The sequence below is a fragment of the Corapipo altera genome, unplaced genomic scaffold (assembly GCF_003945725.1).
Source record: "Corapipo altera isolate COAL_440 unplaced genomic scaffold, ASM394572v1 2b, whole genome shotgun sequence".
Lineage (NCBI taxonomy): Eukaryota > Metazoa > Chordata > Aves > Passeriformes > Pipridae > Corapipo > Corapipo altera.
In genome coordinates, this window is record NW_020884874.1 from 9,196,651 (window position 1) to 9,221,456 (window position 24,806).

The following is a 24,806-nucleotide window of genomic DNA, read 5'->3' on the forward strand; positions in this document are numbered from 1 at the left end:
ACATTCCAGAAATATGCCATTTCGTAGACATCTAATGTAAATATAAACACGACACAATGTAAACGTGGACACTGTGCAGGAGGTCACTTGTACAACCGAAACTGCCATAGCAACATTCCAAACCGAGAAATTAATTTAATCAGTGCACAGCTTAATGTCATGGCTATGCAACATGTCTACTCTGAAATAACCATTTCCATGTGCAGTCCATCCCTGTATGTCTGACTGTCCAATCACTTCTTAAATCTAGTTCAAGAGCAGTTGTTGGCTATTGCTGACCAATATTGGTTCATACCGGCCAAATGAATCTTGTTTTCCTTGATTTGCAATTCTGTTGTCATGACTGACACACAGGAAAGAGCTGGCCAGTATGTGAGTTGCAAACAAATGCCAGGGTTAGAGTTCCACATTCTAATCTATGTAGAGTCAGTGTAAGCAAACCCTTGTTGGTCAGGGGAACTCTCATGCCATTTAATGATGAGTAAGATGTGTACGAGAGAGATTGTCTTAATGTTCAGATTATCAGATTCCAAGCAGACTTTGCTGAAGTGACTTAATTTGATCCTAACTGATGTCAAATAAGATTCCATGTCTGTATCCTCTGAAGTGGGTTTTTCTTACCCCTGCCTCTCACCTCTCTCTCTGCTTCGCAGCAGAGCAGCTGTGTTGAGAAAAAGTTTAATTGTGTGTGTTGTTCAGCCTTCCAAAGATTATAGCCTCTTAAAATATAGGTTCTTGGATTCTCAGAATTCTGTGTTTGTCTTTTCAGTTAAGGAAATGTATGACTATCAGGGGAGATCTTATCTTCATGTCCCGCAAGATGTTGGAGTTAATCTTCGTTCTACAGTGCCACCTGAGAAGTGCTATCTTCCAAAGAAACAAATCCATGTGTGGTCGGGACATACAAAGGTAGGAATGTCTGTGAGCACACATCATAAAAACCCACTTAATTTTGTGTCTGCAGCTAGTAATTTGTATAAAACTGAAGCTTCAGTAGAAGGAAAGAGTTTTTTCATCTTTACCACGTTATGCATGTAATTGCATTACATATGCATTACATGCTCACACAAGGTGTTTGGCTGCTCACGTGCAGTTATCTAGCTGCATATGCTTTTCTGTCAACATAGTGGTTCTCCCTTAAGGGGAAGAGTATTATCCAGTGAGTTCTGTGGGATTTGGAGTTATTTCCTGAACTACCATGTGAATAACGATAAAGCTAAATCTAGAGATTCATGAGAATTTGGGGGGGTTGTGTTTTTTTAATAGTAAAAGTACTTAAGGGCTATTTCGTATCCAACTTGTAAAAAATTACATGGGTTTTTTGATTATGATGTATCAACATTACAGGTTTCCCAAATACAGCTATTACCTTTGAGACGTGTGTCTTGTTAAGAGTTTTCTTTGATACTACTTAATATCCACAGTTTCTTCTTGTGCAAGAGATTGTAACTGTGTACGTATTTTTGGTATTAAAAGAGTGTTTCACTGATCAGGTTTGTAAAGGTTATAATCAATTTGCTACTTCTTTTGTCACTACTTTTCAATATTGCTTGAGAGGAACATGCTGCACTGCAACAGAGAGCACCGTAATACTTGAAAGCCAGAAGAAAGGAGGACACAGGAAATGTTTTTAGTTTTTACCCTTTTTTAGTTGTCACAGATCTGAGATCTGCTTTACTTATTGCAGCATCAATGAGTTTATAGCTGCAACTATCAGGGCTTTCCAGAATAACATCTCCTCCCCAAAGCTCTAGTCACTCCTCTGCCTATTATCCTATTACAACAGACTGATGCACAAAATAGCTTTTTCCTTCAAACAAGATGAATAATGAAATCGATGAAAGAAGCGAAAGATAGGTGGACAATTTTAGAAAACCTGGAGGATATAAGTAGACAGTAATAGGGAGGATAAAGTACCCAACTCCAGTCAGGGGTGGGAGGGTGGAACTGGATGGCATATGAATAAAGTAATTGATAGGAAATGAAAAGGAGGGGCATCAAGCCATGAGTACTTGGGGGTTCCTTAGACTTCCCCTGAAAGGAGTACCTGAAATACAGACAGATGGGAAGATGCTGTGCTCAGAGAATCTGAGTTCAATAGGTAGAAGCCACTGATAGTATATGTAAGAAATTGAGCTGGCCAAAAAACTTTTTTTGTGGAAAAGTTCCTCACCCGCCCCACTTATAAAGGCTTCTTACACAGAAACAGCCACCCAACCCTAAGTTTGTATTTATTTCCTGTGTTTACCGCAGTAAAGGTGTGAATACTGAAGGAGGCTACATATACAGCTGTTAAAGTGAATCAATTTGTTGCCAATAACAATTGTTCAAAATGCATCACTGTTCTAAAATGGAATGTGGATAGGTTTTCTTTTCGGGATACAGTATCTGTATATTTTATGAAGATAAGCTTTAGCTGTTTGCTTGGAAAAGAAATGAACTGAGGAAATATCTGTTTAATTATGTTCTTATTTACAGGGTGTCAGTGCAGTTAGATTGTTTCCTCTGTCTGGGCATATACTGTTGTCTTGCTCTATGGATTGCAAAATTAAGGTGAGTTATTTTTCTGAATACAGACAATGCATTTTAGGATACAAAAACATTTGATATTTCTAACAAATACCTTTTGTCTGTGTTACTTTTATTTTTCTCACTTGATTTTTAAATTACAATTTCATTGGAACAAAGATAGAAATAATACATAAGGCTGTGGCTGTTAGAACAGTGTTAATCGTTTAGTAATAGCATTTAGAAGGTCACAAGTACCTCAGGGTATTGCCTTTGTTGTTATATTAATTCATTTTCTGTGAAGCCTAGTTTTATAACTAACAGTAGGTTTCTGCTGAAGTGTTTTACTGAAGCATCTGTGCTTTTGAACTAATCTCACTTTAGTCCAGCGTATACCGTATTAGAAAGCTGATGTTGTTGGGATTTTTCAGTAGCAAAACCTTAAGTCTTTAAAGTTGGAATATTGTATGGGATTTTTAGTTATTTTAAGGGGGGGTTGCTAATAGGAAGGTGAGAGCATTCTTGTGAATTTCTGGATAGATAGTTGTGACTAATCAATAGATGTCATATGTTTGTGATTAATTTCTTAAAAGATGTTGCCATATATGTTTGCACTTGATTTCAGCATCATTGTTGTTTAACAATTGACATATTTTCTCTCCATCTCTTTTTCCAAGCTATGGGAAGTATATGGTGATCGAAGATGTCTACGAACTTTTATTGGTAATAGTTTTTCTTTTAAACTGATTTATATTTAAAACAACTTCATGGAAGAATATGATTTAGGTTAGCTTAATAATTTATCATACAGAGGACTCGTACACATCCAAGGCAAATAGTATTTGGAATGATCTTGGCAGTAAGAATTGAAAAAGATGCAAGGTTTTAACAAAATCTTGTCATTATTCCAAGCAATCTGATGTTGATGTGTAACACCTTACAACCTTTAAAACGAAACATTAGTGTATGACAATCATCAACAGTTTTTGCAAGATCCTTTCCAAAGGCAAAATCGTGAAATTAAATTGCCCCATCTTCATGCTGGAAACAGCAGCTTTCTGTATTTATACTGTGAGGGCATCTCATGCTCTGATGATCCCACCTTAAATAGGTCGTTTCCTCTGTGCTGAGTTTCTAGTGCAAAAGCATGGGAAAATTTTTTTTAGGTTCAGATGCTGTCTTTGTTCATATAACAGGTGCTTTTTGAAGCAGATAGTTGAGAGAGAGAGAGAGAAATACAAACTTCTTAGCAGCGTTGAATGCAGAACAAAAGCAGCTGCTTCTCTTTTTGAAATGGGAACATTTCTAGAACATTGAGTGAATATATGTTGAGTAACAATAAGGAAGTCTTTTTTCCCCTAATATTTCTGATGACAGGAATGTGACAAAGATGATGGCTCAAAAAAGATTCTCTCTCAATAGACTGCTCTTACTGAACAGTCAAATTCTTTTTCTCTAAAGGTCCTTATTATCAACCAGATTCGCCTGTTATTTTGCTATATTTAAGTTACTGTACCAGTATTTTAATTAAAGAGATTTACAAGTCTGATGTAGTGGTCAGATGAAGGTATTGAACCTGAGGGGTGGCAAGGTTTCCACCAGATGAAAGCATTCTTAATTTTCTGATCTAATATGTCCCATATTTTTAACCTCTTTTCTAATTACAAATGTTTCTCCTTTAAATGTGTCTCCTGTAGGGTTTGTCTCTTCTTTTTTCGTTAAATGTTGACATTTGTTAGAGTGTTTTAAATTTCTCCTGAAATTCTGCTTATGTATCAATTTATGACACACAGTGCAATGTCTTCATTTCTCCAGTGCTTTAGAGGTGTGAGGGGTGTTGGGGTTTTATTCGCATTGTTCTTTGAGAGATAATTTTTTTTTTTCACATGAATTCTTTACTAGTTGTCATGAAGAACGTCAATAAATGATTTTATTGTTTTCTTTGCATTGTTAGTCTGGAGCATTTAACTAGAGTTTTTGTTTAAATCCTTCCCCCCTCCCCCCAACAAATTAGTTCTAAGCATGAATGGATGAAAGTATATCATCACATTTTTTCTATTTTGTAGGACACAGTAAAGCTGTTCGAGACATCTGTTTTAATAATGCAGGCACTCAGTTTCTTAGTGCTGCATATGACCGCTATCTTAAACTCTGGGACACTGAAACAGGTAGGCTTGTATTTGTAAACATTGTTATTTGGCACGATGTTTAATTAACAGTGAGTATAAAGATATATTATCATTCAGGTTGTTTCCAAATATCCTTAATATTGTCTTGTAGCTCAGTGTTCAGCCTTTCATGACAGGGTGAATAGTCTTGTTTCCCCTTCGTGTTTTGTTGTGGTCTGTAATGGTGCAGTTGACACGACCTGTATACCTGTGTTTCATACACATTTTCATTTGAGAAGTTTGATAGTTATTTGTAATGCTAGAACAATTCTCAGAAAAAAGACAACATTTTGCTAGATCATTTAATTGCATGTTTACATCTACAGGGATAAAGTTATTCTTTAGACCTAAATATGCTTAATTTAGAAGAATTATCTCACTTTGTCTTCCACTTCCTGAGTAAGAATAGGAATAGGAAGAATAAGAATAGGAAACTGGGCTGCTGGTATAGAAAGTTGGAGGGTAGGTGTGATGCTCTCACACAACTGCCTTCCAGATGTGCTGTAACATTCTGCTACAAATAGTTTCTTAAATTTCCTAAGTTAAAGTGTCCCTGCCCATAGCAGGGTTGGAACCAGATAATCTTTATGGTCCCCTCCAACCAAAACCACTCTATGATTCTATGAAGTTAAAAAAATACAGGATAGATTTTGTCAATACTCTTTTAAACTGAAGTCTCTTCCTAAGACAGGAAGTTCCCATGTGTGAAAAAGACATTAGCTTTCTGGGTTAGCAGTGCCACTAGTCTTATACAGATGATAGCCAAAAAGGTGTAAGTCAGATTCTTCAGTCTTGAGTCTGAATTCAGTTATTTAGATAGAGCTTTTGGATTAAAATGAGCCCCTCAAAGTTACGGATAACATGTAATCAGGTTATTTTTGGCTGAAGCTATGAGGGGAGGTCAGGGCTTTATTTTGCAGCTTTTTCTTAGCTTAGGCTTGAGGAATTCTTGCCTGAGTTTACATCTCTTGTTCAGAAGACATCTGATCCTAAGAAGGTGATGCTTTGCTAAGGCAGTGGTCAGCATGTGATATCCTGACCAGTCTTTATCTTCTTGATATGTCCTGGTGACATCCAGGTTACTGAGCAGTCATATTGTTTCAAAAGCTGTAGTAAACTTACAGAACAGTTTTTATGGGCACATGTTTATGCCAGTGTATGCGTACAAATGTGAAAGAGCAGAGCAAATTCTACCCTCTAATCTTCTCAAGGACTTTAAACCAGGTATTTTCTACTGTTAGTAAAGTATTTTTTATCAATATCTGCAAACAACCAATCAGCCCACAGAACTTCCAGCCTGATGCACTATGAATGGCTTTCTGTTGCAGGGCAATGTATTTCAAGATTCACGAACAGGAAGGTTCCTTATTGTGTCAAGTTCAATCCTGATGAAGATAAACAAAATCTCTTTGTTGCAGGAATGTCAGATAAGAAAATTGTGCAGGTATTTATTACTGAGTATTTATTTCTTTAAAAGTTCTGGTGTTTAGTAAAAAACCAAATTCTTATTCTGACTCTTTTACTTGCAGTGGGATATTCGAAGTGGTGAGATTGTGCAAGAATACGATAGGCATTTGGGAGCTGTCAACACCATTGTGTTTGTGGATGAAAATAGAAGGTTTGTGAGTACATCTGATGACAAGAGTTTAAGAGTCTGGGAATGGTAAGTTTAAAATTTTCAATTTTAACTTCAAGTATATTATGAGCAAATTGAGAAGAGAGTTTATTTTTAAAGGTATACATAGCACATAGGCTGCTGGAGTGTACTGTGTTCTAGCTAACTGAGGAAGAGCTTTAAAACCCTGTTGTGGCTAATGCTTGAGACACTTCATAGATTTCCTCTTCCCCAAAGAAAACATAAGACAGCCATATCAGCCTGAGGCATGCTGCTGTCTATTAGTGGTCTCTGCTCTCTCTCCTTTCCCCAAGGGTGTATTAGTCATTAAATTAACCTTTTAAAGAAATTTTTGCTTTTTTACAATTAGCGTGTGTTGGTTTTGAATGCTTTGAACTTGGCTGTGCACAGTATTATATATATTTGGCCCATGTTTGAAATAACTAGTTTAGCGTAGCTTCATTTCTGTTTTTCTGGTAATTTGGGTGTTTTTGGCAATCAGTGATACTCACAGTATGAATACAATAGATGACAGAAAAGTGAGAGTCTGTCCAAGAAAAAATAATAAGAAATATTTTAAATGGCTTGCAGTTTTTAACATTTGACCTGGGGAGAAAACAGATCTCTCCTATCTGAAATGTTTTCCACAAGGTTCTAGGTACTAGGATTTTCAATTTAGGACGTTTAAGATTTCTCTAGGATTTGAAATTTCATTTTTAAATAATCACTCCCATATCTTTAGGTATTCATTTCCTTTTGGTGTTCACACATGCAAAGCTGTTGCATAATACAAACGCTAGTTCAACAGCTCTGTGACTAATCAGTTCCTTCCCAGCTTTTTTTTTTTTTCAACTTAGACAAGAGACTCCAATCTGTGGTATTGGAATGTTACCCAAGCAGGCAGCTAAATCCTCAGCATGTCTGTGATCAGCAGCTATCATTGCCAGTAGCAGCAGTGGGAATGACCAAAGTCTGGGAACTCAGGCTTAGGCTAGACATAAAATGCTGTCTCCATATGCCACTCCAAGAGAGCCTCTGTTCAGTACTTCGTAAGCAGACCCATGCATTTACTGAGCTCCTTAAAGAAAAATCTTTACAATACCATGTCTGCTAAGGAATGTCTTCTCTCTGGTGAGTGGGAGGATGATCTCGCTTGCACAAATCTGCTATTTCCTTAAGATTGGATTGCCCTTGTTTTTGTGAGCTTTGTGTTGATGGCTGAAATAAATAGTGAAGTGGGTGGATTTAGTCACTCTGTGGGGAAGAGCAAGAAAGGCAAAAAGATTCTGGCATGGGAACATTGCAACCCGATTGTTCCAGTAGCAGAAGTTTTGTTCTTCTGAAGAAAAAAATATGTACTGACCTTGTTGTACACTGAAGAAAGAGCACCCTTGTTGAAATAATAGGGAACTCAACTGTAGGCAGTATTCTGTAATGCAGTTGTTGGGGATTTTTGTTTTATAAAGAGTAAATGTAATGCCATCTTTTTGGGCATGACTTGAAAACCTTTCCTCACAACCTGCCGTGTTCTATGTTAATCGATCTGTAGGCATATTTCTATAATTTTAAGATCCAGATTTTTTAAATACCTTAAAACTAAGTTAATACATTTGCTAAGAAAGCTTTTGGAGCTTGAAAACTTCCATGGCAAATTCTTTCTCAAATCCTTTTTTCCTAAGTTCATAAGGAAAATTATTTGCTACTTTGGGTGATTTGGTTACTGCACTTATTGGCACTTTTCTTCATACGTTCTTCAGCACAATATTTCTTCAGTATCCTTCAGAAACAAAGTGGAAGTAATTATGACCTGAGTATGGCCTTAAAAGCAAGTAATTAAAAGCTGGTCTAATTGCATGGTTTTAATTGTCTAGAGGAATTTTGTAGTGTGTTTTATAAACACTTTGACTTGGCCAGAGCTGGTAATGGGATGGTATGTCTGACTTCATCACTGTGAGGAACTTCTGAGAACTTAAATCTCCTTTTCCCAGGAGTTCATCCCACGTATAGATTTCACTGTGCTGTGCACTGAATTGCAGTTAGTTGGTTGCCTAAAGTTCAGACTGCAAGTATAGCGTAGACTCTTTCAGATTAAATGGTTTATTTAGGAATATTAATAGGAGTACTTGAAAATTTTTCTAACTTTGCATTCCATGTGATTAGATATTAAAGTTGGCATGGATATATGTGTATGGATTCTGTGTTCTCTCTTCTAGAAATGCAGTGTTATTTGTCTTTGCTTCATATGTGTCTGATCCTACTTGGATAAACAGTGAAATGATTTTGGCAGTTGACTTTGGAGGCTTTTATTTTCTTTTACCTCCAAGTCAGCCAGCAAAGCAAGAACTGTACAGTGGTAACAGCTGTTGTGCTGACAGGCTTGGAGGCTTGTCACCTCTATAAAGCTATGCCCCTCAGCAGGCCTCTTCTGTCCATCATTCCTGGTAATGATACTGTAGTCTCCTGAGAGAGCTCTTCATGAGGTGTAGGTCCCAAAACTGGATTGGGTTAGATCTGGGGAGTTCGGTTGGTTTGTTTTCCTTTCTTCTTTTATTAAAAAAATTTTTCTCTATCTTGCTTAAGGAAGAAGTTGTATCAGAACCCCCAAATATAACACTTCTACATCTTGGCTAGCAGATACCACTTTTGGTATTTAAAACTTTTCAGCCTTTGAAATGCTATGAAGTGAGGAAAGGACTTGAAAGTATTTAAATTTTAAAAATTCACCAAACAGTATATCACATGAGATTTGAGGCTGGACAACCATGATAGCATTTGTCTTGATAATTTTTTTAACAGTTTTTTTTAAGAGAGCAGGCTGTTAATACTTATTTAGCAATTTGGAAGTAAATGTGAAACATAAATGTATCTCTTTATTCTGCCTAATAGTTTAATGCAGCATATCCTGCAGCTGTCCTAAGTGTGTCTGGTAGGTATCAGAATAAAGCAGAGCTGGTGTGGAGAAGAAAGGCAGAGCAACCTGTGCTGCATTTAAATTTCTGACTACAGTACAATTCAGCATTAGAGATGCATCTTCTGTGATGAAACTTTGCTTAATAGGGCTTCCAGTGGGGTTGGTTTTACCTGGGATTGAGGACTTCAGATGATTGGTGGTCTGCAGGAGTTTTGGATGGTGGGAGCTGATCAGGACCTGGCCTTAACTGCAGCAATAACCTTGTGTCCTGTTGCAGTTGGGGTTTGAAACCGTTTGGGTAGGATGTGGCATGTGGCACTTCCTGTGTTGTTGTGTTGGTCAGCCCAAGAAATTGGTGAACTTTTTGTTACTTCTTTACATGTTTGCTGCCCAACAGTAGTCTTAGGTCTGCCTGTTTGGAAGCCAGTTATCCCTGGCCTAAAGCACGTGCTTTTATCCATGGAGTGTATTAAGTGGGTTGCCCTTCTTATGCTGAGGGGTAAATGATTTTAACATTTAACACACAGGAGCATTTGTGTCACTTCTTGACAGCAGAGCAGCTTCTCACCCTGCTGTCCATGTTCATGTTTAATGCAAGATGACGGGAAAGAACTTACTCCACAATAAAACAGGATTGTAATTACCTTGCTAGTGTCAACTGTGTTGCCATTCAGCAAGGCTCAGGCAGCTCATACGAGGCAGCCACCCATGCTCTCTGCTCCCTTCTGCTGTGTGAGTTAGACAATGAAGTCATAAACATCCCCTTTGTATTAATTAATGTTGCTACAGAACATTTTGCATGTGTTTTCTGCTGAATGCATTAATCGAATCTATTTTCTGCTGGAGGTTTCTTTTGCTTAATGAGAAAGCCATGTGCATGCCTTCTCTCTTCGCCAGTCTTCTAATGTAGGATATGAGGAATACTGTGAATATGCACAGACCGTTAGTAATTCAATTTATATAGTAAAAACCAAATGACAGTTCTGCAGAGCAAGGATTAGACTGTACTTGTTTTTTCCCTAGGCCTTTGTACAGGACAGTGTCTGTTCTTAACATACACTGGTATGTGATTGAGCCCAGGGAGTTCACCATTCAGTTCAGCTGTGAACATTTGGAATTGGTTGGCATCCCATTTGGGGAGATCAGGAGGAAAAGGGCATTGTCAGAGAGATGAGAGAGACCCCTGTTTTCTTTTCCTTTGAAAAAAGAGGGGAAAAAAAGGCAGAAATATTCTAGTTAAAACAAAAGTCAGTAAAATATTCCAATAAGATATATGCATACGTATAGCAGTATTCCTGCTACTTATATATGAATTCTGTACAAGCTGCAATTATAATGGAGGCAATAAAGGATCACGGTGTTACAGTTTTATTCTTAACAATTGGAATTATGATTCTGCATTAGACTCTGGGTCATTTGATGGGGTTAAATTCACGTTATCAGAGGTTATGGTGTTGCTGGAGCTCTCTAGGTGGACATCCATAGTATTTTTGATCTTTTGCATATTCTTCCTTTGGACACCACGATATGTTCTCTAGGGTTCAGTCACTAAGTAAATCAGCTGACTTGAGGCAGCTCTTTGGATGTTCTCCATGTCTTCATAAAGCACATACTTCTTCCTTTTGCAGGGACATTCCTGTAGACTTCAAGTACATTGCTGAACCAAGCATGCATTCCATGCCAGCTGTGACTTTGTCTCCAAATGGTAGGTTAACACTTTACTGCCTTCTTAGGCCTAATTTACTAAGGCATGTCTTACAGATTATATCTCTGTAGTGTTATTGTGTTGCATCCCCCTGTCACCCTACACTACCCCCCTTGCCAATCACTCTGTGCAGTTATTCCAAGATTGGACTGCATCTAGTTTTGATTTAAATGTCTTAAGAAGAACACATATGTCAAAATGAGTGTTTATATCAGGGTAACTATCCATTTAAAATTAGATCTTCATCCAGACAGGGCAAAAGGACTCTTTCCTTTCATACAGCTATCATGTGCTCTTTGCTGTATTTGAAATATTAAGAGAAAGAATGGTGGGAACTGACAATAGTGGCAAAGTACTAAGCAAGTTCAGTAGTCCTTGTGGTGCCACTGTTAAAGCAAAACCGATGTTGTACATGATCCTGTTTCTTTCTGTTCTGAATATAGGCCAAATAACTCTTGCATAAAAGAAACCCCAAATTATCTCAGTGTTTCTTTATGTTAATGTTTCACTGGTTTATGTTCTTCAACTAGAATCATACTGAGGGAGGAGAAAGGTTTAGGGGCTCAAGTAATCACTGAAAAGCCTTCTAACAGGACAAATCTCTGTTATTTGTTTTGGCCAAATTTAAATAGCTTCAGTGTCACCATTATTAAAGTGTTGCCAGATTTGCAGTTAACAGTCCCATTATGCTGAGTAGTGGTTGATCAGCTTGTTGCACACCTGACGTTTTCAGCCAGCTGTCAGCATCAAATTGTATTTGCTTTGCAGTGTAAATGTTTTATTCTTAACAAACAGAGTGGGTTCCTAATATTAAAAGGAAGATTCTGGAGAAAGAGGTAGCTGCATTTGAAAATGTTAGCTTCCTAAGCTGGCCTTTTTCAACCCATTTTTGAAATTGCACAACTTGCTCTACTCTAATTTCTTCTGAGCAATGCAGGAAACAAACCTTTTTTTAAGAGCGGAAGAGGAGAATAATATGCTTGTACACACATCATTTTTGTCTTTGGGAGGCCGAAGAAAATCCTCAAATTCCAAACTAGTAGCAGGAAGAGTGATCAGATGTATAGTCAAGTCAGCACATTTTATGTTGTCATTGTTCGGGTAAAACACCAAAAAGGCAGTGACAACATGCAGAGTTAAGGACAGAAGTCTCTATTCTAGGGTGTTCTGTAGCATATCATCTTCATTGGATTCCCAGGCAGGAGTTAATGCACTGCCAAGATGGAAAATGAGAGAGAGTTAAGATTAGAAAAGCCTCCATGTTTACTTTTACTAAAATATCTTTATTAATTGCATTCTATTAAAGCAGTGAATACTAAATAGTTGCAAAAATGTAAGTATTTTCAAACTCCTGAGTCTACCTTAAACTTGTTTTTTCCATAAAGAAAATAAGAGATGACTGTCTTAGAGTACCCACAAAACAGGTGATGAAATGAATTGCAGCTAGATGGGGGTTTTCCCCCTGATCTGAGCTGCCTGAGTGTATGCACCAGCAACCTTACTCTGTAGCTTAAAAACTTAAGAGTATGTCAGCAGGACTGGTGCAACACATTGTTGTAACAGCCAGAGCTTTGCTAGAGTCCCGAGTGCATTTTGTAGGAATAGGCATCCCAAATCTTGTCAAATGTAAGATTTTGACTCTTGGTAGTTGCAATATCAGCTGCTACATAATGATTGTGCAGGAAAAATTATAAAAATCTCTTAAAACTTTCTAGTTAAGTCTCTTTCTTCAGATGCAGCACCCTTATACCACCTTTTCTTATTGCATTTATAGGGAAATGGTTGGCTTGCCAGTCAATGGATAATCAAATTCTGATTTTTGGAGCTCAGAACAGATTCAGATTAAACAAAAAGAAAATTTTCAAAGGTCACATGGTAGCTGGCTACGCTTGTCAAGTGGATTTTTCACCTGATATGAGGTAAGTTTTCCTGGAAACGAACTTCGTCTTAAAACTTGCAGGTACAGACACTAAATTTCTTTTTGAATCCTCTGCAACATTGATGTATGCACAGCCATGCTATTAGCTCAGCCTCAGAGTTCCCTAGCCAGGCGGTAGAACAGAAAGCTTACTCTTAGCATATGATGGGACTAAGTTATGCTTGGGGATTGCTCTGAAGAACATTTAGAAAACAGTCTGTGTAGTCCAGATCCCCCATTCCCTGAAGATGACTGTTAAACCGTCTGGAGACTCCTCTCGTTTTGCCTTATCCTGGCACAGCACAGGAGGCTTCCATGTCTGACTCACATCTGGCTCCTTTTGCACGTACTCTGCAGCACAGGGTCTGTTCCCACAACATTGTCTAGAGTACCTGTTTTCCCAGTTTCTAGGTCTGGTGTAGGTATCCTCACTAGTTGTTGAGACAACCATCTCTTTCTTCCTGTTGGCTTAGTAATATGTCCATACATTTACTACCATATGCACGTAAGACATCAGTTACTATAAAAACTGGAGAATAACCTCAGCAAAACTGGTGGAAAAAGTGTGTGTAAATTTTAGAGGAACTTCTGGCACTTTCTCTTTTGCTGATGTATTCTCTTTGGTTCCAGTAACACAGTGTATGGTGTAATCGCATTGCTTAGCACATTTACCTCACAGTTGATGAATCACCTTCTGCAGGACTTGTGCTCTCTAGAGCACAGCGCGAATGCTAATTTTTTGGTAGGTTTGTTTGTCAGACAGGAAGCTCACTGGGGGAAGCTCCTTTCTGTTGCTCAGTGTAACAGTGTTATAATACAAGCTGTCTTCGCACATGATACAACCTTTAATTCTGTTAATATAGCTATGTGATATCTGGAGATGCAGATGGAAAACTAAACATCTGGGACTGGAAGACGACAAAACTCTACAGCAGATTAAAAGCACATGATAAAGTCTGTATTGGTGCAGTGTGGCATCCACACGAAACATCTAAAGTCATCACATGCGGCTGGGATGGTCTTATTAAACTGTGGGACTAAAGATGAGGCTACAAAGACCTAAAGATGCAAGTCCTGCACACATCTGAGATTAGAATGAATTCTGCTGTAAGGATGGGTAGATGTGTGTAATACTGCAGTTCTCAGCTTGCTGTATATATGCACTAAGATCCAAGAAATCTTCAGAAGACTCAGCTGAAAGGATATAGTTCTAAATATGGCATCTGGGTATGAGGAGCTGAGGTCATCTGAAGCATGCAGAATCACATGTTAGTTTGTCCTGTCACTGCTTGTGAAAAACACTCTTGTAAAATAAAATAATTTTAAGAAAAACTATTTTTGTGGGTCTGGCTGTCAAGAGATGTGGAGAGTCAAAGGAGAAAACCAGCAATTGTTAACTTTCTTCCAAAAAAAGAAACCTTTGGTACCTACTTCAAGAGCTGGAAAAGATGTGTTTCTTTACCTGGTTTTAGGTGGTATTTTGTTGTCACCAAAATACTTCTGCCTTTATAAAACACAAACCCACTTACTGAGATTTGTTAATTCGGAGTAGAAATGAAGAACTAATTGGAAGCTATCACTTGGCAGGTAAATTCTGTCAACTGAAGACTGCATTCATACCTAGTCTTAGTTTCTGTCTGTAGAATCATGATGATGACTGACTTTCACCTTTGCCAGTAGTCTTCACTTTCAAGATTTTGTAATGGTTGGGTGCTATGTGTTTGGATTTTGTTTCCCATATGTTGTTTTGTTCCAGTAAGCATGACATATTAGAAAAAAAAAGAGTGAATGTCTCCTGTTCAGTTTGGAATAGCTTGTATTATAAGCCCCATGAAGGTTTTGATGATTTAATGTATATACGCCACACTTTTTCTCTTAAAAGAACTTATTTTTAATAAATCTTTTTATAAAAAGTCTGCTTGTTTTTATGCAATTTTTCCATCTTGTAGTGTCCATATAAAATATTTCCTACCATTTGTTATTTTAATTTGCAGTTGTACCAGATAAACTCATTCTCTAGCAATGTTCATTCAAAACTAATGCAAGTTGGTAACAGGAGAAAAAATATTTTCAGTTCCTAGTCTCCTCTCTTTTTGAGTTCATAATGGAAGTAAAAATATGTAGCAAATCTTATCCCATTGATCAGTCTTTTAATTACAGTTTTGAATTATATTATATTGTTTACTGTAAATCCAATCACTGCTCATCCATTATCAACAATAGCAAAGGAGTAATTGTCTTAATTGACAGCAGGATAGAAGCTGAAGCAAAGAATCCCAGATGGACAGAAGGAAATGGATTGGGTTTTTTGTGGGTTTTGGGTTATTTGACTGGTTACAAGACAATTCTGGTCTTTCATAGAGTACTTACACAAGGTAGGCCCTTGTGAGTGAACATGGAGCTTAGGCATTTTTAGACTAACTCTAAAGCTGAGCTCAAGAGTCATTCCACTGTCAGTTTGTGCTGGTGTGTAACTGCAACAAGTTTACATGTTTCTGTTTACTTTCCCATCTCAGTAGCTTAGTGTGCCTGAAAAACTCCACACACTGTTTTCACAAGCAGTGTATGGGTGGTAACTGGGCCTTGCCCAGCCTTGCACCCATGTACTGAGATAGGAAATGGTAGAGCCTGGAGAGAGAGGAAAGAGCTGGTCCAACATGTCCCGATGACTGATCTCCTTTGCAGGGAGAGAAGAGGCTGTTCCCATTTCTCTGTTCTTCAGGATGTGGGTGGGAAAGAGCTGCTGCTGTCTCACAGAGGGTGAATTTCCAACAGGGTGCTTTTTATAGGGAAGGTTTGATTCATGAGCTGGGAGTAGAGCTCTGGTGTATGCTGTCCCCCAGGTGCTGCTTCAAGAAAGGAGGCTGAAGTAATTTGGGTAGCTACGGTGTGCCCTGACCATTAACTGCTTATATGTACAGGGAAACAGGGGTGAGAGGAGGAATAGAGCAAATAGAGAAACTTTTCACAGGAACACATATTAGCTTTCAGATCAGAAACACCTTTCCCAAATGCCTTAAAAGTATTTAAATCATAATACACAAAATGCTTGGCTCTGTCACTGGTGCTGTGTTTTTCCATGTGTCACCTTCCAGCAGAACATGAGATATATATTTAAAAATATGTATATGCAAAGTATAAAAATAAGTGTATAAACTTGTAGTAATATACTGGGTGTTGTCTTTGAAGGAAAAAAAAAAGAAATGTTTCAATCAATTCTGTTGGAGTTGATGAACTGGGATTAAATGTTTGCAGCAAGGCCAGAATCAGAATTCCCCTAGAAGCTTTAAGATAAAATCCTTTGTCGCTCACAGTTGGTCACTTCGTTAATCTTTTGTGGAATTTCTCACATCTGCATTGAAGCCTGCAGGGGGAATTTTTATGAGGATAATTCCCTCTTGTCAGCTTGAGAGTTGCAAACTGCAAAGCTTGCGTTGTCAGCTAGTTTGCCGTACACAGGGATAGATGGTGTGTGTCAGTGTGGTGCAAGTCTAGACTTGACATTCCAGCAGCCACATGGGAAGAGATTTCTTTCTGGGCTAATCGGCTCAAATCATGTCCTTCTCTTCCCCACTTCATGTTTCACCAGAAATTGCTTTAAGTGTTGGTCAGAGCAAGTCTAGTGTGAGACTCCCTAGGCTGAACCTGGCCCTTGAGCAGACAGAGCTAGGGAAAAGGCAGCGTTGGGAGAAAAGGAAAGCATGCATTTCGAGTTCCCCCAATTTATTCTCCTCTGACATTAGATGAAGAATGCAATATAGTGATTCAAGCAGAAAAGAGCATCTTGGGAGGGCTGCAGTGTGCTGCACTGCCAGGAAGGAATACAGGCAAGCTGGAGTGCAGGGCTGCTGTTGCAGCATCATGGTTTTGTTCCCCTGGGTCACGCATCTGTAACTTTCAGAAATGACTTGCCAATATGTTGCTACTTTTATTAATACTGATTACATTTACGGTGGAAGTCTTACAGATCAGGCAACTATCTCCATCGTTCTTAAGAGTTCTGCCTGGGAAACTTGATAGTTCTTTTGGCCTTTAGCCAGCTTTTTTCTTGGACTTTTTTCACATATGAGAGGGGGAAATGTCCCACATATCCCGTGCATCTTGCTGGTAAGGAGGCTGGCTGTCTTGAAGCAGATGGTCTTGGCATCTGTCTTGCTCAGAGTTTATAATTGTCCCCAGTAAGATGGGGCTGCTCAGTCTTTGCCCTCATTATGAAGAACAAACATCAAAATTACTGTACATCCAGAAAAGTCCAAGATTGTCTTGTAAAAAGCCAATTTTTAGCAGCAAGCAGATGTTCAATATGCCATTTAACACTGTGGTCTTTAAAGGCTGATTTAAACGGGGAGCCTTGCAGTTCTGACAGCCCAGTAACATGATGTACTTTCCTTCTTTCTACCAGCTGGTTATTACAAAATCCTGCTCCCGTTTGCTAGGAAGATTCCATATGACAAGCAGGCTGCACGAGGGGGAACACGCGGAGAGTGGAGGAGGGAGGGGAGTTTTGCTTGGAAGACTGTGTGAACAGTTGAACCCATACGCCAGAAAAAATCAGTTGCCAGGGAGGTTGTTCCTCTGGAGACTACTTAAGGACTTGTTACTGTAGGTTGACTTCACTAGCATACACTCAAAATTTACATCTCATATTTTGCAGTAAAATATGTCTTTTCTGTTAGGCTAGCTCGTAAGCAAAGCAGTCACCACAGCCGTCTTGCAGCACTCCGAGAAAACTGCTTGTGGCAGGGCTATGTTTACAGAAACTGCTTGCAGAGTCTAAAGCTTTCAGAAACAAGTTGCAATACTTTCAACGGGCCATGGATCTGTAAATTCACCAGGCACGCTGGAAGTTTGACCTCAGACCTGTTCGTTGTCTTGTATGACAGAATATTTAAAACATGTTATGTGCTAAAGCACTGAGCCTTTCTGAGCCTCCTTTTGTCCTGCTGTGCTTCATGCCACTGGGAGACTGCTCAAATGCAAGTTACTGCAGATGTGCTGTGTTGGTCAATAGAGTGAGGGATTCTCATTAGGCTTCTGATTTTTGTGGTTAGTCTGAAAGATGTCAAGACTAACTGAGCCTACTTCTCTGGTTTAGGAAAGGAAGACAGCAACACAAATCCTCTAGGGAGTTGTTTTCAGTAATAGGAACTTCATGGAGCTTCAAGACCACTGACAGTTATCCAAACATAGTTTTGGCAGTGGAAATCTTTCTTTTCTCCCAGTGTACTTGCTCTGGAGTTGGTGTCTTGCTCCTATTCCCCAGATATTGTGGAATAAGTCTTTTTTTTTTTTTTTTTTGGTGGAGTTTGAACTCTTGCAAAGCAATATTAAAAAAAAAAAAGCAAAAATGCCCTGTCCTAGAAGATCTGTAACCATTTATCTTCCCACCCTAGCTTACACCAGGCTAATTTCCACACACACCTGGGCCTTTGCTCACCCACAAGAATTGTTTATATTTTGCTTCAGCATCCCTATACATTTTTGCTCCAACTCCCTGTACTCTGTAAAACATTCTCCCTTTGAATATTCTTTGGAGACAAAAAGGGAACTCAGACTCTGAAATCATTTGTCAGGCCAGACATCTACAGGGAAAAGAGGGAAGGCCATTCCCAGAAGTTTTCAAAACCACATTGCGTTTTGTCAGAAGAGCTTCCCTTCTGCAAGCTCCTTTCTCTGCCCTGCTGCTGACCCTTTGGGAGTACCGTGGTGCAGCAGGGCAAGTGGCTTTTGTTTGCTTTTTGTCATTATTCCTCCAATATTAAACAAGTGGAATTATATTATTGAATATTTCTTTGGATCCTGAATTCTCCTATTTCTTGGAGCAATTTTCCTTCCCTTCATAAAGAAGTAGTTAAAAGGCATTTCAGGGCCTCTACTGCCTGGCAAATCAGTTTGAGGGGTCAGTGTTGGGTCTGGTGAAGTCCTAGCCTCTGCATCTTGGCTGCTCCTGGCTGGTGTCCATGGAGAGACACAGGTCCTCCCAGGGCATGGTTGCTGCTGCCACCGCTGCCGCCGCCTTAGAGGTCTGACACAGGTCAGATCATCCCCTCCTCCCTGCAAGGGTGGTGGTACCCTGGGTGGTGGCTCCACTCAAGATATCGAAGGTGGATGCAAGGGTGGGATTCACATTGTGTTTGATTCAAAAATGGAATTTCAAATATGGGGGCAAAAATATCAGCTGAAGCACAGAAGCATTTTCATTACTTGCATTAAGTTCTGTACTGTGTATGGCAGTGCACTTTCTTCCAGGAAGCTGCTTGAAACCAAACATCTGTGGTGGTAATCCACCAAAAAGGGCTGGGATGTTGCAGTGGTATTCACATTTGAGTCATCATTTCTAGGCAGCAGAAAGCAGACTCCCATTTCCCCCTTGTGTAAGGTGCTGCCTTATCGGGGTAAGGGACGTAACACGAGCTGTCTGCAAAGGTCTCTTTGGGAACTAGGTGAAATTCTTTACATCAGGGAGGTCAAACTGTGCCTTGAACAGAGATTTCTATTTAAGGGAAGAGATCCATTCATTTTTGCAGGTGGTTCCTTTCAAGTGCCAGGCTTGCTCTGCAGATGCTGCCCCTGAAAGTCAGGTGGGGAAGCAGGTGTAAATGTCTCTGAATGTAGGTCAGCTCTGAACTTCCACCAGCGCTAAACCAGGTCTCTACTGACTGCAATTAAATGTCACATTGTATTAACAAGCAGGAAAAAATCACGAGTGATTCCTACTGAATAACCCTGAGGATCCTTTCAAGGACAAGGGAGCGGCTAATGAAGCTCATGAAATCAAAGTTTTGTAATGAACCAGATGGTTTCAGCTGTTGAATAATTCACCAGAGAGAATGAGTGCCATTTCTTCAGGTGTGCTACTGGCTGATATGTCTTCTTGGCATCTGCCAAGAAAGGCCAGACATATGTTCCCTTTACGCTTTCTTTGTTCTTTCACAGTTGAGAGGCTCTCATGAAGAACAACCCTTCACAAGTCACTGATGGGATCAAAGCCTGGGGCCAAAAGAGCATGCAATATATGGCAGGTTTTGGAGTGCAGCAGGAGGTCAGACCTTTCTTTGGTCAAAATTCTGAAACTCCACGGTAGCCAGCATGGCATTCAGAAAGGGGCTGGTTTTTCTGGAGGAACATGTTAATGTTCTAACCTGCTGCCATGGGCTCTCTATGGAAAGCTTATGATGCAGTATTAAGTGATAATTTTGGGGGATTCACATCTGTTGCTGCTCTTCATCTTCACTAGATCACAGGCAGCACCTGTAAATTCTGATTCACAAATGCGTGTGATTTATAAGTCGCTGTGGGCCTCTCTGAAAGAGAAATACCCTCACAGAAGGATCTGTGCAAATAAAACTGCCCCTACACTTGGGTATCTCTGAAAAGATCCACTTTAGACTGAGCTGAAACATCTCCTGGTGGAGTTGTCCAACTGATGCAATCATGGTTCCGCATCAGGAATGAGACCTGGCCATCGTGTCTTTGTTAGCTGGGTTTGGCACCAGCTGTGGCCACTATGAATGACCTGAAGTGCAGGCAGTAAGGAGGCCCCTGGGCTGGAGGCAATGAGCTGGTTGCTCTGGAGAGCTGATGTGGATGCCTACAGGGAGCAGGGGGAGATGCCCAATGCACCTGGGGACAGTAGGCCAGGAGTCTGGGGGGACAGCAGGGCTGGGCAATACCCATAACAGTGATGCTGAGCAGATCTGGGGCTGAGTCTGACTTTCCTCCTTAGCTGCTGCCAAGGGAAGGGCCCTGCAGTAAGACTCTGAAGAGCCATCTCTCTTTCTCTCTCTCAGACAAATGAGAGGGAAAAATGGGCTCTACTGCATTCTCTGCAAGAGATGCTGGGTGCTGCCCAGGTGTGGCAGCCTTGTAGCAATGCCAAGACAAGCCAGTGGCTCTTTCTTCCTGCCTGGGCATGGCCACGCCATTACCAGTCTCCAGGCTATGGCTATAATGGCAGAATGCCCTGCCCACGCTGGTTTTAATGGTGCACTCTGTACTTAACCCCTGAAGAAGGGGGAACCTATGGTGGTTTCTGCACAGGTCTGATCTGGGAAGAGATGTGGAGTGCAACACTGGCATATGGTCACTGCATGGAGATGGTCTCAACAAGCTCATCACCACCTTCATAGTCTTTCCAACAGTCTCTCTTCTCCAGAGCTGCTCCTGGGCAGTGGAATGCTCCCAGCAAAGAGCCATCCTACAGGAACAAGGCCAGCTCAAACATGGATGCCAGACGTGTGCAGATGTCCCAGAGGTAGCTGGTCTGGTTGAGAGACAGCATGTAGCAGGGGCTGGCTGGTGCATCTTCAGCTCTGGCTGAAGCAGCATGAGCCTGCGGATGACAGAATTCCCAGATCCCTACCTTTCTCTCTCAGCACAGTCCATAACAGGCTGGAGATACCACCCGAGCAGGGTGTACAGCTGGGACCCTGCAACAGGTAGGGGGCAATTGTGCCTGGGTACAGCAGTGGGTGGACAGAAACTTACCACACACGTCCCTCAGCACCAGCCTGTCCACTGCGGCATTCAGCCAGCGCTGGCTTGTCTTCTCGCTGTGCACGTACCTGGCAGCTCAGTTCTTAGGAGATGGGAATTGAATTCATTTAAGGGTCTCTCCTTTAGGTAAAAGAGATCAATAAAAGAGAAGAGGTAAGGGCACAAAAGCACGATCTCAGAAAGAAGGGCTGAACTCTGCTCTAAGAGATGTGAAGTAGCGAGGCACAGATAGTGCATTAAATAAGTGCTGTTCATTCTCTCCTACAATATCACATAACTGCCTCCAGCATGATAGATGGCTTTTATCTATCTTGCATTTGAGATAAGGTTTTCTTAAAAATTACCACAGTTATTGGAATCTTTTTTTCAGAAGATGTAGCCTGAAGTGTTCCTGACTACCTGGCAATCCCAAGCAAGAGATTAGTTGAGAGTTTACTGAACTCTCTTACTAACCAAAGAAAAACCAGGATGGACCTCTACTCCACTTCTGTAATTTCCATATTGCCATTTTTACTTCAGGGAAATAGAACTATGGAAGATATGCATTGCTTTGGAATTTTAACATCTGGGAGAAGTCATGTGATTTGTTTTTTGCCCTTTATCTATTGGTTTCTTAAACAAATGATAATAAGCTACTAAGCTACATATTCTAAGACTAGTTAGGAGAAAAAACCTGTACAGTGCTAGAGCCCATATTTTTATGTTTTATTAATAAATCAGGACTTGCAGCTGGACTTTTGCCACCCCGTTATTTGAAAAATGGGAGTTGAGCCATTCTGCAGTGCACCAATTGTGATCATTCCAATAAGCTAGATATTAGTTTAGGAAACCCTGGCAGCCTCTCACATTTTGATGAATCTCCTCATGACCCTGCATCATTAAACAACCTCAGTACTTAACATATGAGGGTTATAGGAAGCATGGCTGTCACAGAAGACATTTCCTACTCATTTTCTAAGGTCATGGATCTCTTGGGTTGTGTATTAGCTGGCTCAGGGATGGCAATAGGCAGCTTGGCCCTGAGGAAAGTCCTTTGCCCAACTCTTGGACGTGGGGAGTTCAATGCATCTGCAACAGGTCATCTTGATTTTGATGCAGAGCTGAGGACATGGTGGGCCCCCACAGCATCCTGCTCTGGGTGACTGCAAAGCCCCTTGCTCCCCAGTCCAGGCAGGATGTCCAGAAGCAGAAACAGGAGCTACTTTTATAGAATCATAGAATATCTCCAGTTGGAAAAGATTCAATAAGGATCATTGAGACAAACTCACTGCTCCTTACAGGCCTATCTACAACCAAACCACACGACTATTAATAGAGTCAACCAGACACCCCCTGAACTCTGATAGGCTTGGTGAGTGACCACTTCCCTGGGAAGGCTATTGCAGTGACTGACCACCTCCTGAATGAAGAACCTTTTCCCAGTGTCCCGTCTGAACTTCCCTTGACACAGTTTCATTCCATTTCCTCATGTCCTGTCACTGGAGAGAGGAGAGCAGCATCTCCCACTCCACTGTCTCCCTTTAGGAAGTCACTTTAGGAGGTCACTCCTCAGCCTTCTCTTCTCCACTCTGACCAAGCCAAGTGATCTCAACCACTCCTTTTAAGTCTTGCCCTCGAGACCTTGCACCATCTTGGTCACGCTCCTCTGGACACACTCTAACAGTTTGATGTCCTTATATTGCGGCATCCAAAACTGCACACACTACTTGAAGTCAGCAGTGCAGAGTAGAGCACCTCCCTCAACCAGCTGGTGATGCTGTGCCTGATGCACTCTAGGATATGGTTGGCCCTTTTGACTGACAGGGTAAACTGCTGCCTCATATTCATCTTGCCATTGACCAGGACCCCAGAACTCTTTCTGCAGGGCTGCTCTCCAGCGTCTCATCCCCCCAGTTTGTACACATAACCAGGATTACCCCCTCACAGCTGAAGAATCTGCCAACTGCTCTTGTTAAATTATACCAGAAAGCAAAATGGCACCAGGTATTCCTCAGCCTTGAGACAAACTGGAAAAGATGGCCTGGCCATGTCCATTTACTAAACACTTTCAGCTTCTCAAACAAGGTGGCTGCATCCAGGCTGTCCTTGGCTTGGGCTAACTCATGGCCGTGCCTAGGAATCATCTGGGAGAATCCTAGATGGCCTGAGCCAAAATTGTGCCAAGGATCTTGTCAGTTAACCAGGTAGCCACTCCTGTGAATGCTGCCTGTCACTGCTAAATTTCCTAGCATAGGCATAGCCAGGATCATCACCTGTCAGTAGTCCCGATCCAGCAGCACCATCCATCTTCTTCCCTAAATGAGGCATTTGATGTGCAGAAGCCCATGTTAAGTCCCCCCCTTAGGATTAAACTCCACTTCAGCAAATCCTACTGTAACTAAAAAGTAGACTGATTTCTTATTAAAAGTAAAATGAAAAGGGGAGGCAATAAATCATTTCCATCTTGTATTTACCCAGCTCAGTGTGTAACAGCTACTGGCATTGAAGGCTTTCTTTTTCAGGAACATCTGTGGTTTTGATAAGTCTTTGTAGGTATAGAAAAGCCTGAAGTCCTTCATCTTTATGTCATAAGACATAAAGCACAGTCAGTGTGACTGAAAGGCATTAGACTGAAAACCAGCATGCATTGGTTATAAAAGAAAGAGTTTGTTTAAAAAGTTAAAGTTTCAAATGTGATTAGGAAGACTGATACAAACCAAAACACATGAGGGTACAGAGCCAGCTTTCACTGAAGAGATTAAAACCCCCTCCATTTCCACTAGCCCCTCCCACGCTAGTCCTTCACCAATTGAAGCAGGGAGGGGTGTTTTCTGCATCTTCCAAAGCAATCCAAGGTTTGTGGCTTCTGTGGTCAACATAGATGCTCGAAGTTGGATTTGCTGCAGCAGATTCAAGCCCTACAATGACTCCTCAGGTCGAGGTGGGAGGCAGGTGCTGGGGCCAGAGCTCCCCACAGCCCCCAAACAAGGGTGGTGGGAGGAAAGCTGCCTGAAGGGTTGAAGCAGTTTCTGCTGGCAAGAGTGGTCCCCGCCCACCCTGGGACAGCAGGAGCCCTCAGAGAGGTGGGAGAGGAGGAAAGCAGACGCCTGGCTTGGAATAAAGCCTGGGGAAGGTGAGGGGAATGGCTCGATCCACTGGTGAGGCAAAGCAGGGCCTCAGAAAGAAAGCTGACTTGTCTGCCTGGAAGGAAGAGCTCCTACCTCTGGCTGCTTGTTGAGATCCTATGGACTTCTTAGGTCCAGCACAAGTTCCTGCTCTGGGAAGGAGGGGATGAGGGTGGTAAGGCAGCAGAGAGGTGAAAAAGGAAAGGAGGGTATGAAAGAAGAAAATGCCAGGACTAAGAGAAGGAACTACATGGGGACAGGGGGAGAGACTTGTTAAAAACAAAACCCTGGGCTGAGGCACACCAAGGGGAGGGACACCAAGCCCTGCAGAAGTCAGAAACCAAAGGCAGTTACAAAGGCCACATATTAAAGACATGAAAG

At 40.8% G+C, this 24,806-nt stretch overlaps 1 protein-coding gene across 1 annotated transcript in view; it reads left to right on the top strand.

Annotated features, from left to right (window-relative positions):
• The window catches only part of CDC40 (cell division cycle 40), a 39,003-nt gene extending 24,394 nt beyond the window's left edge, over positions 1-14,609 (top strand). Inside the window, exons 7-15 of the mRNA XM_027634040.1 lie at positions 770-909; positions 2,479-2,553; positions 3,186-3,231; positions 4,575-4,676; positions 6,005-6,120; positions 6,206-6,339; positions 10,831-10,907; positions 12,682-12,826; positions 13,689-14,609. Coding sequence (XP_027489841.1) covers positions 770-909; positions 2,479-2,553; positions 3,186-3,231; positions 4,575-4,676; positions 6,005-6,120; positions 6,206-6,339; positions 10,831-10,907; positions 12,682-12,826; positions 13,689-13,866 — 1,013 coding nt within the window. The 3' untranslated portion in view covers positions 13,867-14,609. The remainder of the gene's footprint in view (positions 1-769; positions 910-2,478; positions 2,554-3,185; positions 3,232-4,574; positions 4,677-6,004; positions 6,121-6,205; positions 6,340-10,830; positions 10,908-12,681; positions 12,827-13,688) is intronic.
• Positions 14,610-24,806: the final 10,197 nt, after the last annotated feature.